At 44.0% G+C, this 13,751-nt stretch overlaps 1 protein-coding gene across 1 annotated transcript in view; it reads left to right on the top strand.

Moving 5' to 3' along the window:
• ATP10A (ATPase phospholipid transporting 10A (putative)) overlaps positions 1-13,751 on the top strand; it is a 192,718-nt gene that overhangs the window by 135,572 nt on the left and 43,395 nt on the right. Inside the window, exons 5-10 of the mRNA XM_034668907.1 lie at positions 3,370-3,476; positions 3,883-4,014; positions 5,114-5,244; positions 6,823-7,075; positions 10,307-10,524; positions 12,972-13,166. Of these exons, the coding sequence (XP_034524798.1) occupies positions 3,370-3,476; positions 3,883-4,014; positions 5,114-5,244; positions 6,823-7,075; positions 10,307-10,524; positions 12,972-13,166 (1,036 nt within the window). The remainder of the gene's footprint in view (positions 1-3,369; positions 3,477-3,882; positions 4,015-5,113; positions 5,245-6,822; positions 7,076-10,306; positions 10,525-12,971; positions 13,167-13,751) is intronic.

Genomic DNA, 13,751 nt, shown 5'->3' with positions numbered 1-13,751 from the left:
AAAATAAGAAATCAGTCCCATTTACAATTGCACCCAAAAGAATAAGGTACCTAGGAATAAACTTAGCCAAAGAGATAAAAGACCTATACTCTGAAAACTACAAAACACTGATGAAAGAAATTGAAGAGGACACAAAGAAATGGAAGAGCATTCCATGCTCATGGATTGGAAGAACAAACATTGCAAAATGTCTGTATTACCAAAAGCAGTCTACACATTTAATGCAATCCCTATCAAAATACCAACAACAGTTTTTAAACAGAGCTAGATCAAACAGTCCTAAAATCTTATGGGACACAAAAGATCCCAAATAACCAAAGCAATCTTGAAAAACAGAAGTAAACCTGGAGGCATCACAATTACAGACTTCAAGTTATATTACAAAGCTGTAGTGATCAAGATAGTATGGTACTAGCACAAAAACAGACATAGGTCAGTGGAACAGAATAGAACACCTAGAATTGGACCCACAACTCTATGGTCAACTAATCTTTGACAAAGCAAGAAAGAATATCCAATGGAAAAAAGACAATTTCTTCAACAAATTGTGTTAAGAAAACTAGACAGCAACGTGCAGAAGAATGAAACTGGGCCACTTTCTTACACCGTACACAAAAAATAAATTTGAAATGGATTAAAGACCTAAATGTCAGACAGGAAACCATTAAAATCCTAGAGGAGAACACAGGCAGTAACCTCTTTGGCATCAGCTGTAACAACTTCTTACTAGATATGTCTCCCAAGGCAAGGGAAACAAAACCAAAAATGAACTATTGGGACTTCATCAAGATAAAAAGCTTCTGCACAGCAAAGGTAACAATCAACAAAACTAAAAGACAGCCTATAGAATGGGAGAAGATATTTGCGAATGACATATCTGATAAAGGGTTAATATCCAAAATCTCTGAAGAACTTATCAAAATCAACACCCCAAAAACCAATAATCCAATTAAAAGTTGGCCAGAAGACACAACTTGACATTTTTCCAAAGAAGACATGCAGATGACTGACAAACACATGAAAATATGCTCAAATCTCTCATCATCAGGGAAATGCAAATTAAAACTGCAATGAGATATCACCTCACACCTGTCAGAATGGCTAAAATTAACAACACAAGGAACAACAGGTGTTGGTGAGGATGTGGGGAAAGGAGAACCCTCTTACACTGTTGGTGGGAATGCAAACTATTGTAGCCACTCTTGAGAACAGTATGGAAGTTCCTCAAAAAGTTAAAAATAGAACTACCCTAGGATCCAACAATTGTACTACTAGGTATTTACTCAAAGAATACAAAAATATTAAGTCAAAGAGATACATGCACCCAATGTTTATAGCAGCATTATCTACAAATGCCAAATAATGAAAAGAGCCCAAATGTCCATCAATTGATGAACAAAGAAATATATATATAAGTAATATAAATGGAATATTACTCAGCCATAAAAAATGAAATCTTGCCATTTGCAGTTATGTGGATGGAGCTAGAGTGTATTAAGCTAAGTGAAATAAGTCAGTCAGAGGAAAACAAATACCATATGATTTGACTCATGCATGGAACTTAAGAAACAAAAAAATTAGGGGCGCCTGGGTGGCACAGCGGTTAAGCGTCTGCCTTCGGCTCAGGGCGTGATCCCGGCGTTACGGGATCGAGCCCCACGTCAGGCTCCTCTGCTATGAGCCTGCTTCTTCCTCTCCCTCTCCCTCTCCCCCTGCTTGTGTTCCCTCTCTCGCTGGCTGTCTCTATCTCTGTCGAATAAATAAATAAAAATCTTTAAAAAAAAAAAAAGAAACAAAAAAATTATCATGGGGGAAGAAAGAAAGAGACAGGCAAACCAAGAAATAGACTCTTAAATGTAGGAACAGACTGATGGTTACCAGAGGGGAGGTTGGAAAGGGAATGAGTTAAATAGGTGATGAGAATTAGGAGTTCACTTGTGCTGAGCACCGGGTGATGTATGGAAGTGCTGAATCACTATATTGTACACCTGAAACTATTATTATGCTGTATGTTAACTGGAATTTAAATAAAAACTTAAAAAGAAAACTTTGTATATTTGTGACAACACAAGGTACTGATGAGGATCAGTGTTCTCTGTCATAAACAGGAAATGGACATGAGACCACGTAGCAACCTTCCCTGGCCAACTTCTTCCTCAGCCTCACAGTTCCCAGGTCTGCCCTCTCTAGCTGTGGTTTGTCCCTATGATGAAAACAAGCCTGTGATGCTGACACCAATTCGTACATGTGGGTTTTTCCTACATATCAAGCAATTCTGTGACACCAGCTGGGTGTCCTGTAATTTAACTCAATTCTGATACTCCCTGGATACAGTGTCAGATCCTGAGGTTAAGGCTCAGTCCCACAAGACTTCCTCACTTCAAGTACCAACTACAAGTTCAGGCTGTCACCTGTCCTCCTGACTGATATGCTGTAAGTCAGAGGTTCCCACAATCCCCTTTTCAGGTTCAATTAATTTGCTAGAGCATCTCACAGAACTCAGGAAACAATTTGCCTACTGTTTACCAGTTTATTATAAAACAATATGATAAAGGATGTAGGTGATGAGCCAGATGGAAAAGATGCATGAGCAAGGAATGTGGGAAGGGGTGCAGAGCTTCTGTGCCCTCTCTGAGCATACCACTCTTCCAGCACCTCTGTGTGTTCACTACCCCAGAAGTTCTCTGAACCCCATATTATTGGGATTTTATGGAGGCTTCATCACATAGGCACGATCAATTTTTCACTTAAGTTCCAGCCCCTCTGCACTCTCTAGAGAATGAAACGTGAGGCTGAAAACCCTATGTTTCTAGTCATGGCTTGGTTTTTCTGGTGACTAAACCCTATCCAGGAGCCCACCCAGAGTGGCTTCATAAGAACGAAAGATACTATCACCTAGGAAATTAAAAAGGATTTAGTATCCTAATGTCAGGAAAAACTGGGTTCAGGGATGCTCCTGGTGCTCTTATCACTTGGGAAATTACAAGAGTTTTAGGAGTCCCATGCTGGGAACGGGGCTCAAAGACTAAGCACTAGAACAAAAGATCCTGCTAGCACCCCTATGTACCAGGGATTTTAGGAGCCTGTGTCAGGAACTGGGGGCACAGACCTATCCATCTTACTACTTCAAAAGCCCACGGACAAAATAAACAAACATCAGGCTGTTGAGATACTTCTAGAAGCCCAGTTACTAGTGAGCACCAGCCCCCTCTCAGCCATTGTAGAGATCCACGGAGACAAGCCACCCACTCCTGGAGTTCCCTGTTCTCCTTCCCAGCATTCCAGGCCTTCCTTCCACAAGGCAGTGCTCCTTGAGACACAGGGTACACATAAGCACCCACATGATGCGTGCCACCTTTTCCTCGACAGCATACACAACAATGGGAAAAAGGCCGGACTGTATAAAGAAAACCTGCTGCTGCGAGGATGTACCATCAGAAACACGGAAGCTGTTGTCGGCATCGTCATCTATGCAGGTAGGCATGGCCGTGGCACACGCCGTCTGTGACACTGCTGGCTTGCCACTGGTGCTGTGTGTCCTTGAACGTTGCTCCTTGTTCTTTTTTTTTTTTCTTTTCTGATTATAATAGCACATAGCCATTGTAAAAATTTAGAGAACCCGGAAAACAGAAAGAAGCAAAATTTCTAATAGAATCTCAACCAAAACTGTTCTCTCTCAGCACTTTCGCTTATTTCTTTCCATTGTTTCTCCATGGTTGTTACGTATTTGGGATTCATCTCATACCCTACATTTTTGACTGAGCTTATCCTGTAAGCATGATTGGATGGCAGCACTGTACTTCAGTCCATGCGTTGGGGTGCATCGTCGCTCTGCTATTGGGCATCGATTTACCACGCTTCTCCTGCTCCCCGCCCGTACAGGACATGAAACCAAGGCTCTGCTGAACAACAGCGGGCCCCGTTACAAGCGCAGCCAGCTTGAGAGGCAGATGAACTGCGATGTGCTCTGGTGTGTCCTCCTCCTCGTTTGTATGTCTCTGTTTTCTGCGGTCGGTAAGTCTCCTTCATGGGCCACGAATAAGAGGGCACTGCTGGACAGCCTCCAGGTGAGCCCAGTGGGCTGCCGACGACTCATTCTGACCCAGCACTCTGAAGTTAAAACACTCATTTGTCATGCACTTAGTCTCAAGGGCTGCTTGCATCAGCACAGGCCATGTTAGAGATGCCTAGATGAATGAGCTTGACAAAATAATGTTATTTTTCAACTTTCAATGTTAATTTGCAACTTCTTGGATAGAAGAATGGCTTAATCACACCAGTAATAATGATTCCAGCAAAAGTATTACTAACCTGGTGATAAACTTAGAATAACATAGCAGGAGAAGCACAAATGCTCTAATAAGGGCTCCATGAGAAAAGGAAAAAAAAAAAAGTATTTGGGTCCTAAGAAGGGATTAGCAGTTAGATTGCACATGGGCTCTGGTGCTCTCCAGCCTTTGATGGCCTCCAGACCTGGCATGCTGCTGTGGGAATGCCTTTCAGGGAACTGTGTTGAGCCTCTGGGTAAATGGTCTTCACCACATCCCCTGTCCAGCTACCATCATGAAGCAGATGGGTGTGACGTGGTCTTGGAGCTCACTGGTGAAAGACATAGGTGTATGGGACATGAAAAGGGCTTCTATTATCAGGTGTGGGACACAGTTGATAAAATAATGTGCACTGCCATTGGCATCTGAGAGTCCATGACATGTGCAGTTTGAATCTGTAGCAGGGTCGATAATGGGCAGTATCCAGGGCCTACTGACGAGACTGGTATTTTGTGAGGTACACACTGGGAAATTCTTTTTTGGGGATTTCCCATTAGTAGCTACCAGCACATACCCAATTTCTGCCTCATGACCGGTGTGCTTTTCAGTGCCAACAATGGGAAATGCCTGATGTGAGGAAGAGTCCAAGAACCAGTGCCTTGCAGCAGTCTGATCGTGGGTGCCAACAGTACCTGCCATGCACTTTTGCTTTCTTACGTGGCAAGGCAGGCTAATGAGACCCAATGTGCCTGTGTCCATAGTCTTATGGTTTTGCTTTAATTTGCACTATCAGTGTCTTATTTTCCCATTGGATGAATGATGTTTCTTTTTGAACATTGCTGTAGGACACGGACTGTGGGTACGGCGGTATCAAGAGAAGAAATCGTTATTTGATGTCCCTGAGTCTGACGGCAGCTCTTTATCCCCAGTCACAGCTGCAGTTTACTCGTTTTTGACAATGATAATAGTTCTGCAGGTAACAGTACTAAGTACCGTACGATAATTGCTTTACTTTTCTGGTAAGAACTTAGTCATCATACTCTGCTAAGAATGTCCTATAAATTCTGCATCTGGGAGGACCACAAATATACCTGCCTAATGTGCTACTGCTTACTTTTCCACCTAATTTATCTATAGGGTCTTTTTTGGGTGCTTTTCATTCTCCTTTGCTGTTCCTAAGATTCTTACACCTTGCGGGGTTGGTTTTTGGATCATTGTGTTTGGGTTTTTTGTTTTGTTTTGTTTTTCCCGTTCAATTGCTTCTTTAAAAATAAAAACCCTAAATTTTATTTTGGGATAATTTTAAGATTTACAGACAAGTTGCAAAAAATAGTACAGAGAGTCCCCATATGTCCCTTACCCAGAGTCCCTATGTGAACATATTATATTATTATGGTACGTTGTCAAAACCAACTTTGATACTTTGCCATGAACTAAATTCTAGATTTTTTTTGGATTCTACTAGTCTTTGTGCTAATGTGCTTTGTCTGTTCCAGGATTCAACTCAGGATATCACATTGCATTTTGCAGTATTGGTTTTTATTATTTTTTATTACTATTACTGTTAGTATTATAGTTCACATGCCTTATGAACAACTCCCCAGCACTAACTGAGAATCTGAGAAGGGGCAGTGAGTGTCATCTTAGGAACACAAAGTGAAAGAGGACCTGTGCTTCAACTTTGCCTACAACTTTGTCTCCAAGGAGAGCTCTGCTGTTTTATCACGTGTGTTTCATACAGCAGGAACTCTCCAAATTAGTCTTTTTTGTGAATGCAAATTTCGGGCTAGCTCTGTAGTAGTAGTAGTACCTACAGTAAGTGTGGTACTGTCGTAGGTGTTGCATGCACATTAAGTTACCAAGAGAACCCAGTTAGTCTGTCTGGATGTGGTATTCTGAGCCCATGAACATCAGTTCAATACTGTTATCCACCCCCCCAAATTAAACATTGACTTCATGAAGATTATTCTTAAATTGTCAAAGTAGAACTGTGAATATTCTCCTCAAAGTCCTCTTCCCTTTGCTCTGTATTGTGTAAGATCCCAGAAATTGTCCTTCAACACAACCAGCCTCTGGAAAGACTGTCTCTTCCGAACTGTGGGGTTGTGTCCTTGGGATGGGCAGCTCTTGTTGCTGGGAGAGCCTGGGGGCCAGGTGCTGCTGTGGTGCGAGGTGACTTTGCTTATGAGGACTCTGACTGTGCCGTGTGTTTTTTTCTTTTTCTCTCTCCTCTTTCCTTTCCTAGCTTCTCTCAAGCACAACTTAGTAATACGAAAATGCTTGCTTCTATCCAAGCCATGGTTACCATTCTTCCAGACATGATAGTGGATTTCTGCTCTGCAGTGACACCATAGGCTCTCCTAGTTTAAACTCTTTGCCAATATCATAGTACTTTTCCAATACTGACTCTAAACCAACCTGGTTAAGCTCTTAAAGGTACAGTATAGTCCCTGCTTACTTGTGGTTGTAGTCATTTGTCATTTGAATAGTTTGGACTACTATTGCTGCTCCCTCGTCCTCATAATTGTTCATGTGTATGCCTTATGTCTTCCAGGTTTTGATCCCAATTTCCTTGTATGTTTCCATTGAAATTGTTAAAGTATGCCAAGTGTATTTCATTAATCAGGATATAGAGTTGTATGACGAAGAAACGGACTCGCAGCTACAGTGTCGAGCTCTGAACATCACGGAAGACTTAGGGCAGATACAGTATATCTTCTCAGATAAAACTGGCACTTTAACTGAGAATAAGATGGTTTTCCGAAGATGCACTGTGTCTGGCATAGAGTATTCCCATGATGCAAATGGTGAGTCTGGGGGTGGGGACTCCCAGTCTGGGCTGGACAGAGAACTATGTCAAAGCTGCATGCACACGTGCCTATTCACATGTGCCTATGTGCACATACATGCACACACAAACACACACACATACACACAAGCTTCAGAGATTGCTGATTTTTGAGGGAATAAAATGTAGAAAGGCTATTAGAGCAACTCAGGAGACTGAAGCATGACAGCATTTATAGAAGCAAATATAGAAAGAATTCCATGTTGCTGACAGCACCCTGTTCACTGCAGTATCTCTGTGGTGGGCATCTGCTTAAACACTCATTTTCTGCCAGACAAGAGAACCAAGAAGGGCATTCTTGAGGAACTCACTTCTGAGGCACCCAGTCCCTTTGCCACACCAAGAAATGAAGAGATGTGTTTGTTGTCACCTGTCAGTCTTCTTGTTATTAGTTGAAAGTCTCAGAGGGGCATTGGGCGATCGTGCTGTTTTCTTTCCTTAGAAAATGATGTTAGTGGAAGCTAGAAAGAAATATCATTCCCATTTGAATTTTACAGGTGGTTACTCCCCTCACCTCTCCTTTCCTTATCCTTTGCTGCCTCTGTCCTCCCTGAACCCATATGGGAGCTATCCACTTCATAACCAGAGGGTAGGACTAGAACCATCCACACACCTGAGCCAGGAGAGGGCACCATGAGAAGGATCCCAGTGCCACAGTAGTGTTTGTGGAGCCATGGTACCTTTGAGAGGCACATCAGCTCTACAACCAGGATTCCCTCTCCTTCCTGTAACAGCATCTGAGAACATGAAGAAAGTCTTGCCACAGGAACAGAAGCAAATACAGAACAGGAGTCAGTACATGAGCATCATGAGGAAGCTGCTCTTCAGCGGGATATGGCAGGAAAGATCTGTTAGAGGCATGGGATTTTTGTGAGTTTCACGAAACCAAGAATTATGATATCCACTAAGGCCCTTTATATAAAATTAATCATAGAAAAAAGAATACATAGGAACTTACCCACTACGTTTATTGCTTTATTTGCCACCCAAAATAAATGGTCAGTGACTGTCCACCTGTCCCCCTCGCACTCTTCCCTTCCATAACACCTCATCCTTGTGCTGAAGGAGCTCATTTGCCTGAAAGCAGAGCTTAGCCTAATTGTAAAGGAGCCAGAGACCCAGGTCTGAAGTTGGGTCAGAAGCAGCCTTTGAAAGCTGGACCTGAGGCTCCATGGGCAGAATCCCAGCTAAGATTACAGAAAAATTTTAACAGTTGTCAGATGCTTATCATGAAATCAAAGGATTGCATCGCCTCTAGAAGACACAGGAAAGCCTTTCTGGTGAAGACCAAAGCAAGCAGGCCTCTCTGCTGCATGTCTGAAAAGAAATGCTGTGATCAGTCATTCACATGCACCTGAGGCCAAGAGCAACTTCAGCTGTTATCGCCCATGACCTGACCTCTCAGATCTCATTAGTAAAATGAATTCAGACGACTTTGGCTTTGTACAATGAGCCTGGTTCACATATATCGAGACAGTGGGTTTGGCCATCTCTGACCTCTTGTCCTGGTGACACTGTGTGCCCAGAATGAGGCTTCACCTGCTTCTTGCCTCCATCTTCCCCAGCGACATTGAGGGCATCGCTCAGGCCACTGCTGGTCAGAAACTGCTGCATCATTGTAGACCACAGTCACATCGGCAGGGGTCTGAGGAATTGCTGCTTATAGGCTACCATCCAACTGCTGCTGCAGGAAGGTGGGACAGGCTGGTGTACCTTTCGACCTTGTACCTTGGTTGACACCAGGCTCTTAGTGCACAAGCCCAGAAGCTTGACAGCACTGTGTCCAGGCTTTGTCCTTCCTTGCCATTCATTTACCACCAAACTAGGACTTCCATTAGCCAGGAGTGGGTGGGATGGGCAGGAGGAGATTTGCGTCTGGGGTGAGGAACTCCCTGAGTGGGATCCTGCTGTTGTCAATTACTTGGTCTCGTGACCATGAGTGACTTACCTTTCCTTATCTCCATTTTTCTCATCCCTAAAGAAAAGTCTTACTAATGAAAGATGCTGAATGTAAGGCCTGGCTCACCGGACAGACCAATGCCACAGGCATACCCAGATTGGAGGGCCTTTCTTAGCCCCTCAGGCAGGCCACCTTGTGTTAAGATACCCTGTGGTCACCCCCAGCACTGGACTTGCCCTTGAAGTTCTTACTAATTGCTCGTTTTAAATGAGTAATCCTCATGAATAGTTTCCTTGCTTGTCCGTGATGAAATAAGCTGAACTAAATGGGCAAAGCCAGAAAAATGTGTTCAGAGCCATCCATTAGCAAGAAGCAGTGCAGATATACTTCAAGGGATTCACTGAGTGGCCACGTGGCCACAGAGACTTCTGCTGGGCAGTGCAGTGCCCCTTTGAGGGGCATAGCAGTGCAGTCAAGCATAGCAGTGCAGTCAAGGTCATCTTCAGTGGACTTTGGCCTGCTGGGTCTGTATCCTTGTGGCATTTGTCCACCCTGTGCAGCCCACAAGGACTGTTAGCCTCCCTGTTGGGTAGAGCTTCATCCATACAGGGTAAATGCAGACAGTACCTATCACCTACCTGGTCCTGAACAAGGATTCCCCATGGGAAAGCGCCATCAACACAGCCTGAGAACCATTATTTCTGTGTGATTACGGGGCAGATGTTCAACATGTGATCTGTCCTGACAACCTCAGTGAACCAGGTGTTCCCATGACCCCAGGATAAAGGGCAAAGCCTGGAACCAGGCTACTCTGTGGGCTAGGCCTTCACTGTCTGCCCTGTCTTTGTGCCTGTTGTCTGCTGCCCAAACCCCATTCATCACACTGAGGGTCCACCTGAATAGAGGGTCCACCTGAATAGAGGGGCTGTATGTGAATCTATCTCTGTCTACTAGTGGAGTGGGATGGCCACTGTGCCAAAATGCACTGGACCTGAGCTTTGGCATCACCTTGACCTGGATGTCATCTCCACCCTCTTGAGTCCTATGTACTTAGCAAGTTCCTTAAGTTCTCTGTGACTCAGTGTGCTCATCTGTGCAGTGGGGCTGAGAATGTCATCCTGATCAGGTTGACTGTAGGTCCAGATAAAATGAGAATGCCTCCATCTCTCAGTGGGAACTCTCATTAAATGTGGCCTTGCCTTTAAGAAAGCAAGGGTGGTGAGTGCTCTGAATCAATTTCATTTTCCTGGCCTCCCTGTGATGTGTCACCCCATGTCCCTCTGTCCACAGCCCAGCGTCTGGCCAGGTACCAGGAGGCCGACTCAGAAGAGGAAGAGGCAGTGCCCAGAGGGGGCTCTCTGCCCCAGCGTGGCAGCATTGGGAGCCACCAGAGCGTTCGCATCATGCACAGGAGCCAGAGCACCAAGTCACATCGGCGCACAGGCAGCCGGGCCGAGGCCAAGCGGGCCAGCATGCTGTCCAAGCACACGGCCTTCAGCAGCCCCATGGTGAGTCCCACTCAGAGGATGGCAGCTGCCCGTGCTGGGGCGGCACCACCTTTCCTGGCACTGCTACTTCCCTCCATTCCTCCAAAGTATCTGCACGTAGCAGTACAAATAAGCTGTTGCTGGGGGTTTAGCTCTGCTCAGTTATAAGAACTTTTGTGGCCAACTCCTTCTTCCGGCACCCGTGTTATCTTTTCTAAAACTCTGACATGGCCCCTTTGCCTTGGCCTCTAAGGATGGGGGATTCTCTCTCGGTTAACTACCCAGATGGGTGCTGGAGAGGAAGTCTGTCCTGCCAAATGAAATGAATAAAGCATCAGGCAAGATGACAACTGTGAAAAAGCAAAGCCAAGTGGGAAAAAAAAAAAAAGTTTTAATTAGATGAGTCCAAATCCAATAAACTTCTTTCTCCCTTGCCTTGCCAGCTGCCCCAAACATTTATGGACCATTCTGGTCAGGCAGGGAAATTTCCAGAAGTGAGTGAGTGACGATCTCTAAAAAAATCCTTTCACTCTGAAATGTTTTAAGAGCAGGGAGGGAGAATCCATTTTGATCATTCTGTGGTGGCCTCATTCTCTTCTGTCCTTAGAAACCCATGTAGAGGCTGCCATTACCTTACGGTCACTGATTGGTGGGTTTACACAGGGGGGCACCTGGAAGGAGGGCTCTCATGCTTGACAGGAGGGGGACTGTGTTGGAACAAGCTTTCCTGACATTGATTTAGCAATACGGGTCCAAGAGTATTTGAAATATTCAAACTTTCTGACCTAGGAATTTAGTGATTCAGCCAAAGTTTTCTGCGCATAGCAGTTTGTCAGTGAAAAAAAAAATGTATTCAGTGATAGAAAAATGGCCAAATGAATCATAGTTTTATGTCTGTTTTGAAGTTGTTAAAAGTATTTTCAAATGATCCTTAAAAGCCTGGAAAAGTTCAGATTGCAGTTGACCCTGGAACAACACAGGTCTGAACTGTGCAGGGCAACTTACATGAAGATTTTTAAAAATAATTATGGTACTGTATTTGCCTTATGATTTTCATAATAATATCTCCTTTCTTTAATTTGTTAAAGATTTATTTATTTATTTTGAGAGAGGGAGAGAGCGAGAGAAAGCACGAATGGGGAGGAGGGGCAGAGGGAGAGAGAGAAGCATGCTCCCTGCTGAGCAGGGAGCCCAACATGGAATTCAATCCCAGGACCCTGGGATTATGACCTGAGCTGAAAGCAGATGCTTAATGAACCGAGCCACCCAGGCACCTCTTCGTAATAATATTGTCTTTTCTCTAGCTTACGTAATTGTAAGAATATAGTATATAATACAAATGAAAAAGAAAATATATTATTAGCTGTTTATGTTATCAGTAAGGCTTCCAGTCAGTAGTAGGCTAATTTTAGGAATATCAAAAGTTATATAGACTTTTTGCCTGCACAGGGGTTGGCACCCCAATCCCTGCATTGTTCAAGGACCAACTGTATATAGTGTTTTGGGGAAAATGGACACTGCCAATTTATATATAAACTTTTTAAATTGAGATATAATTGACATATAACATTGTGTAAATTTAAGGTGGGGATGCAAATCAAAACTATAATGAAATATATCACTTCACACCTCTTAGAATGGCTGTCATCAAAAAGCCAAGAGATAGGAAGTATTGGCAAGGATGTGGGGAAAAGGGAACCCTCATGTCTGATGGTGGGAATGCAAACGGGTGCAGCCACTAGGGAATACAGTATGGAGGTTCCCCAAAAACTTAAAAATAGAACTACCATATGATTCAGCAATTCCACTTCTGGGTTTATATGAAAAGGAAATTGTGTAAAATATTTGATGATGTAAAATGTAAACGTATAGAAAAAAGACTGGAAGGAAACTCAGAAGTGTGTTTCAGAAAGTATGTTTTAGGGGCACCTGGGTAGCTCAGTCATTAAGCGTCTGCCTTAGGCTCAGGGCATGGTCCTGGCGTTCTGGGATCGAGCCCCACATCAGGCTCCACCGCTGGAAGACTGCTTCTTCCTCTCCCACTCCCCCTGCTTGTGTTCCCTCTCTCGCTGGCTGTCTCTATCTCTGTCAAATAAATAAATAAAATATTTAAAAAAAAGTATGTTTTACTGTGAAGTGGTATGATACACATTTGTTAAATTTTCCCTTCTCTGTCTTTTTCAAATCTTACTGAGTCAGATATGTTATAATAATATATATTCTTAGCTGTATTATTTTATAACGAGAACATGTGTGTTATATATAAGAACATGTGCATTTCATTTCGTATGTAAGTCATATATTCTTATACCAGTTATACATTATTCATCACTATAAAATGGCATATGGACATGAGTCAGATGAAGGTGTTTTTGCAGCTTATAATAAAATCAGGGTGCCTTAAATAGTCAACCACTAAGATGCTTTCACTGGGTTATACTCACCCCTCAGTCTCTGTTTTCTTCCAGGAGAAAGACATTACACCCGATCCGAAGCTGTTTGAGAAGGTGAGTGAATGTGACAGGTGCCTGGCCATCGCAAGGCACCAGGAACACCCACTGGCCCACCTCTCACCAGAGCTCTCTGACGTGTTCGACTTCTTCATCGCGCTTACCATCTGCAACACAGTAGTGGTCACATCCCCGGATCAGCCGCGACAAAAGGCAAGTTTTGGGGTATCGCTGTGAAGCTGACGCCTTTGACCTGCAGCGTGGCCCCACTGTTGTCAGTCAAACCTTTCCAGCAGGACTCCTCAGCACTACCTCTCAGGTTGAAGGGGATGTAGCAGGAGGCTTTATGGAGGGCAGGCCAGCCCCTTGGTTCTGTGGTGCCGTCCCCAGGCTATAGTGGACAGGTAAGGGGATTGGGGCCAAGTGGAGAGGAAAACCTTCCGAGCCCATGATGGGTGGGGCATATAACAGCCTGGCCTGGAGTGGGCAGGGGCAGGAGTGAGGCGGCCCTGCACAATCCACACAGAGCTGCAGGGTTCCAGATTCTCACAAGAGAGTGGACAGGACAAGGCTCAGGACCCAGACAAATCACCTGGACTTGAATCCTGATTTTACCAACCAGCTGCATGGCTTTGGACAAGCCATTCCCCTCCTGTGTCTTAGACACATTATCTGAGACATGGGAGCAGTGGTGAGGGTTTAGAGGAAGGGCTCAGAGAAGAGCTCGGCACATAATAAATGTATTTGATGTTAAAAGGGCCTTTAACATTATCTTTCAAGGAGAAGTGGTCAAGAATC

Source organism: Ailuropoda melanoleuca, chromosome 9 (assembly GCF_002007445.2).
Source record: "Ailuropoda melanoleuca isolate Jingjing chromosome 9, ASM200744v2, whole genome shotgun sequence".
Lineage (NCBI taxonomy): Eukaryota > Metazoa > Chordata > Mammalia > Carnivora > Ursidae > Ailuropoda > Ailuropoda melanoleuca.
Note: the sequence above shows the minus strand (reverse complement) of the source record. Positions and strands in the feature narration are given on the sequence as shown.